Source organism: Vicia villosa, linkage group LG1, assembly GCF_029867415.1.
Source record: "Vicia villosa cultivar HV-30 ecotype Madison, WI linkage group LG1, Vvil1.0, whole genome shotgun sequence".
NCBI lineage: Eukaryota > Viridiplantae > Streptophyta > Magnoliopsida > Fabales > Fabaceae > Vicia > Vicia villosa.
In genome coordinates, this window is record NC_081180.1 from 252,055,660 (window position 1) to 252,061,617 (window position 5,958).

Consider the following 5,958-nt stretch of genomic DNA (forward strand, 5'->3'; position numbering starts at 1 on the left):
GGCGAGCATAATAATAAAAAATCTTTTCCTTTTTTCCTCATAATAATAAAAACCCTAAAAAACTCTTTCCTTTTTCTTTTTCTCGATTAATAAGCTAAAGAACGCAAACATTACACTAACACTCAAACACGAAACTAACTAAATGGGTCCCATCGAGTACGATGGAGGTGAGGGCTGCTAACACCTTCCCCTTGCTTAACCGACTCCCGAACCCTAATTTGGCTGCAATGACCATCTTATTCATTTTCTTTTTATTCGTGTGTTTTATCGATATTTTCCCTTTCCTTCTTAGAATAAATAAAGTTCGGTGGCGACTCTGTTGTACTTCGAGCGCGCGAAAACGCTCGAGTCTCATTTTTACCGCTACAATGACAAGGGGTATCTTTTCTTGCTCTACTTATGGTGGCTTATTTAAAAATGACACGATGGAACATGTTGGTAGCTTTGCTTTTTATATCAAGAATGATGATGCTTTGCTTGCTGAGCTAATTGGTGATATGTTGGCCATTGAATTGGTTTAGGAAAAGAACTTGAAGAATTTTTGGTTGGAAACTGATTGCTTAATGGTGGTTAAAGCTTTTGAGACTCGACCTTGATCCCCTGGTCAATTAGGATGATATAGCTTAATTATGTTCACCTTACTTATTCGATAGATTTTATGGTTTCACATATTTCTAAAAAAAGATAAATCCTGTACAAATTACCTAGCTAAGCATGACTTCGTCTCTAAAAAAATTACCTGATATGATGAGGTTGATGTTAACATTGTTGAGGACTTTTCGTTGAACAAATTAGGTGTTCATAATTTTCTTCCTCCTAATAGGATTTATGAACATTATTGAGGTTGATGTTAACATTATTTATTTATATTTTATTTATAATTTTAAAGACAAAATCAATCGTCATCAAAGAAGTTAATAAGCAATTGCAAGGGGTGGGGGTAAAATATTGTCTTTTGTAATAACGGGTATGAAAAATAGAAAACGGGAAGGGCTTATGAGTTGTAGGCCTGTTTCAGAAAAATGAGTTGTGGGCCGTTTCATTCTGCCCCACCCGACCCGTTTTAGGGTTTAGAGACTTCGCATCAGTATATCAGAAAACCTAATTTTCCACTGTCTTCTCCTTTCCAATCACCATTGATTGATTGATTCTCATTCCTTTACGCTCACCCAGGAACAGAGAGTCCTGCATCCAAAACTCTCGTTCCTCCCTTCCATAACCGTAAGTTCAATCTCCTTTCTCCATTATTTACTATACAATTCAAATGCTACTATACTAAACTCAGATTTATATCTACTTTTTCTGATCAGATCCCAAACCATACCTACGCGTTTCCATGGCTCTGGTCAGTTAATTTACATTTTGATTGCTTGTTTATTTGATCATTCAACTGTTGAGAATTACTCTGATTGCAATTTCGTGTAATTGTTTATTCCGCAGATCCTGCACGCCGCCTCGGCCAGCAAAAATGTTTTCAAGACTCTGATTGCTGCTGAGTATGTCGGTGTTAAAGTTGAATTGGCACCAGGTTTTCAGATGGGTGTCTCTAATAAAACCCCTGAATTTCTCAAGTTGAACCCTATTGGAAAGGTGGATTATCCATGCATCCTCATATTGTTCCTTATAAATATGAAATATAAATTTCCCTTTAACTAAATGATTACACATGATACTGTTTCCAGGTTCCGGTCTTGGAAACCCCCGAAGGTGCCGTCTTCGAGAGCAATGCAATTGCTCGTTATGGTACGCTTAGTGCTTAGTGCTTACGCATATCTGTGTATGTTTTTGTTCATCGTTGTAAAGATATTGTCATTTACTTTTGTTTGGTTTTGCTGCAGTTGCTCGATTGGGTGAAAACAATTTGTTTGGATCTTCTCCCATTGATCAGGTAAGCAATTTGTTATGATAGATCCATTATGGTTATGATTTAATATACCTGGTTTATCTTGCATGTCTGTTTTGGTTTGTTTTAGACTTTTAGTGCAATTTCTTGGAAGTGGACTCATGTCCCAGTTCTATTTGTATTCTTGTTTTACAGGCTCATGTTGACCAGTGGATTGATTTTTCTTCGTTGGAGATTGATGCCAATCTTTCAAAGTTGTTCATTCCTAGACTTGGAAAAGCCCCATACATTCCTCTTGTAAGTTGTGCGGAATATTAATTTTTTTATACATTAGTTGCTGTTTTATTTGGTTTCAAGTTTCTGATCTGAGTATTGATAGCAAATATTTAATATTATCTTGAGTTGTGGCAACTATTCACAAGATGTGAAAGAAGTATTCCGAAATCAATTGGTTTGGTTCGGTGTAAATTTGTGTTGTTTTTCCTTGTAATCAAGGAGAGTAAAAAATTCTTGAAGTGAACAATAGTATTTTTGGAAACCAATAATAAGGTCAAAAGAGCTCTTTTGGATATTATTTCACAATGACTCACTTAAAAAGTCTCTTTTCATTGTTTACAACTATTACAAGTAAAACTAGCACAATTTTAGGAACTTAAATTATAATTTTGTTTGGGTAAATTATAATCTTAGGAACTTAAGTATTTTAGGTACTTAGTTCACTGTTTTTTATCCAGTTGTTGTAATACCTGTTATCTTCCCCTTTTATTGATATTGCTATTTTTTCCCTTTTGAAATTTGTGTCTAAATGAAGGTGGAGGAGTCTGCATTTTCATCATTGAAGAGAGCATTTGAGGCTCTTAACACTCACCTTGCCCACAATACCTACCTGGTTGGGGATTCTGTTACCCTTGCTGATATTATAACAACATCCAACTTGTGGCTTGGTTTCTCCAAACTCTTGGTCAAGAGCTTCACCTCAGAGTTTCCTCATGTTGAGAGATACTTTTGGACCTTGGTCAACCAGCCTAACTTCCGAAAGATAATAGGCCAGGTTAAGCAGACTGAAGCTTTGCCACCTATTCCATCTGCTCAGAAGCCTAAGGAATCTAAGCCCAAAACTAAAGATGAACCCAAGAAAGTGGCTAAATCAGAGCCCGCAAAGCCCAAAGTAGAAGAAGCTGAAGAGGAGGCACCCAAGCCCAAAGCCAAGAATCCTCTTGATCTTCTTCCTCCAAGCAAGATGATATTGGATGAGTGGAAAAGACTTTACTCTAACACGAAGAGCAACTTCCGTGAGGTCGCAATCAAAGGTATTGTGATTTCGCTCCTGTGGTTTCGATTTTTCAACGTTTTGTAGCTTGTTCCTGTTGTATTTTTCCCAAATTTTCGTAGCTTCTAGAATTTTGATTGTATTTGTAGCTTACATCCCTTGAAATATACCATTGTTTTTGGAAACTCGATTCTTTTTATCCCGTGTACACTGTAGCAAAGTATGACACTTTTATTTCTCTGTTTGACTTGCAGGATTCTGGGACATGTATGATCCAGAAGGATATTCTCTCTGGTTCTGTGATTACAAATACCAAGATGAGAACACTGTTTCCTTCGTGACACTGAACAAGGTTGGTGGATTTCTTCAGAGGATGGATCTGGCTCGCAAGTATGCATTTGGAAAGATGCTTGTGATTGGATCAGCGGCTCCATTTAAGGTGAAGGGATTGTGGCTTTTCCGTGGACAGGAGATTCCACAATTTGTCATTGATGAATGCTATGACATGGAGCTCTACGAGTGGACCAAGGTTGACATCTCCGACGAAGCTCAGAAAGAGCGTGTTAGTCAGATGATTGAAGATTTTGAACCATTTGAGGGAGAGGCTCTTTTGGATGCCAAGTGCTTTAAGTGAAAACGAGTTCTCAGTTCCCATTGAAAGGGTATGGTTTTGTGGGGTTTTTTTTGGTAGAGTTTTGTTTCTTTCCTATTTTCTGTTATAGTGAATGAATTTTAAGATGTTTTGTGATTTTATAACTTAAATGTTTGATTGTGGTAGCTTAATTTTGATGGTAACAAGACCGGTATTACAAGATCTATTTTTTCACTGATGTAAGCCAAGCATGTATGAAATTCGCTGGATTGATACCATCTGTTTCGTTTTTGTGCTCGAGGGCTTAAATATAGATAGAACGATGAAATGACAATAGGACTTGCAAATTCCTTGCATTTTTTCCATTGCAATTTTTTGGAAAGTAATGTTGAATGGGTAAACAGAATGTGCGAGCCGTTGCTATTAGTCAACTGTCTCTTTTGTAATAACAGAACCCTAAGATATAATATAATATCCATGCCTCATTTGCATACTTGAGGAGGAGGACTTCCCAACCCCGATTTTTAAGATATAATATCCATACCTCATTTGCATACTTGAGGAAGAGGACTTAACTTCCCAACTGCAATTTTACCTGACACCCCCCCTAAGTATATGAAAACATCAAAATGTCTAAATAAAAAAATTCAAAAATTCATATAATTTTTAGAGGGGTAGTTCATTTTTGGAAATTTTTTTACATAAAAGTAACGAAGTTTGTTAAATTTGCCTACATTGGTATTTTGGAAGATTTTTCGTGTGCTATACTATATAAAAGTCACGAAGTTTGTTAAACTTGCAAAATTTATTCTTTTTGGAAGATTTTCGTGTGCTAAATACTACCTAAAAGTCACGAAATTTGTTAAATTGGCAAAATTTGGTTTTTTGGAAGATTTTCATGTGCTACACTACATAAAAGTCACAAAGTTTGTTAAAGTTCCAAAATTTGGTCTTTTTGAATATTTTCTGTACTACACTACATAAAAGTCACGAAGTTTGTTAAACTTACAAAATTTGGTATTTTGGTAGATTTTCGTGTGCTATACTATATAAAAGTCACGAAGTTCGTTAAACTTGCAAGTTTTAATATTTTGGAAGAATTTCGCGTGCTATACTACACAAAAGTCACAAAGTTCGTTAAACTTGTATACATTGGTATTTCAGAAGATTTTTGTGTGCTATACTACATAAAAGTCACAAAGTTTGTTAAACTTGCAAAATTTGGTATTTTGGAAGATTTTTGTGTGCTATACTACATAAAAGTCACGAAGTTTGTTAAACTTACAAAATTTGGTCTTTTGGAAGATTTTTGTGTGCTATATATAACATAAAAGTCACAAAGTTTGTTAAATTTGCAAATTTTGGTATTTTGGAAGATTTTCGTGTGCTATACTACATAAAAGTCACGAAGTCCGTTAAACTTGCAAATTTTTGTATTTTGGAAGATTTTCGTGTCCTATACTACATAAAAGTCACAAAGTTTTTTAAACGTTCAAAATTTGGTCTTCTGGAAGATTTTCGTGTGCTACACTACATAAAAGTCACGAAGTTTGTTAAACTTGGAAATTTTGGTATTTTGGAAGATTTTTGTGTGCTATATTACATAAAAGTCACGAAGTTCGTTAAACTTGCAAATTTTTGTATTTTTGAAGATTTTCGTGTGCTATACCACATAAAGCTCATGAAGTTCGTTAAACTTATATACAATTGTATTTTGGAAGATTTTCGTGTGCTAAACTACATAAAAGTCACGAAGTTTGTTAAACTTGGAAATTTTGGTATTTTGGAAGATTTTCGTGTGCTATACTACATAAAAGTCACGAAGTTCGTTAAACTTGCAAATTTTTATATTTTTGAAGATTTTCGTGTGTTATACTACATAAAAGTCATGAAGTTCGTTAAACTTAACTAGATTGGTATTTTGGAAGATTTTCGTAAGCTATACTACATAAAAGTCACAAAGTTTGTTAAACTTGCAAAATTTGGTCTTTTGGAAGATTTTCGTGTGGTATACAACATAAAAGACACGAAGTTTGTTAAACTTGCACATTTTTGTTTTTTGAAGGATTTTCGTGTGTTATACATCATAAAAGTCCTGAAGTTTGTTAAACTTGTATACATTTGTATTTTGGAAGATTTTCATAGGTAGACTACATAAAAGTCACGAAGTTGTTAAACTTGCAAAATTTGGTCTTTTGGAATATTTTCGTGTGATATACTACATAAAAGTCACAAAGTTCGTTTAACTTGCAA

At 34.7% G+C, this 5,958-nt stretch overlaps 1 protein-coding gene across 1 annotated transcript; it reads left to right on the forward strand.

Annotated features, from left to right (window-relative positions):
• Positions 1-1,094: 1,094 nt before the first annotated feature.
• LOC131645205 (elongation factor 1-gamma-like) lies at positions 1,095-3,983 on the forward strand. Its single transcript, XM_058915875.1, has 8 exons — positions 1,095-1,221; positions 1,311-1,345; positions 1,441-1,590; positions 1,683-1,743; positions 1,839-1,888; positions 2,039-2,140; positions 2,655-3,153; positions 3,368-3,983. The coding sequence occupies exons 2-8, from the start codon at positions 1,337-1,339 to the stop codon at positions 3,745-3,747; spliced, it is 1,251 nt and encodes a 416-aa protein (XP_058771858.1). The 5' UTR covers positions 1,095-1,221; positions 1,311-1,336; the 3' UTR covers positions 3,748-3,983.
• The last annotated feature ends 1,975 nt before the right edge of the window (positions 3,984-5,958 follow it).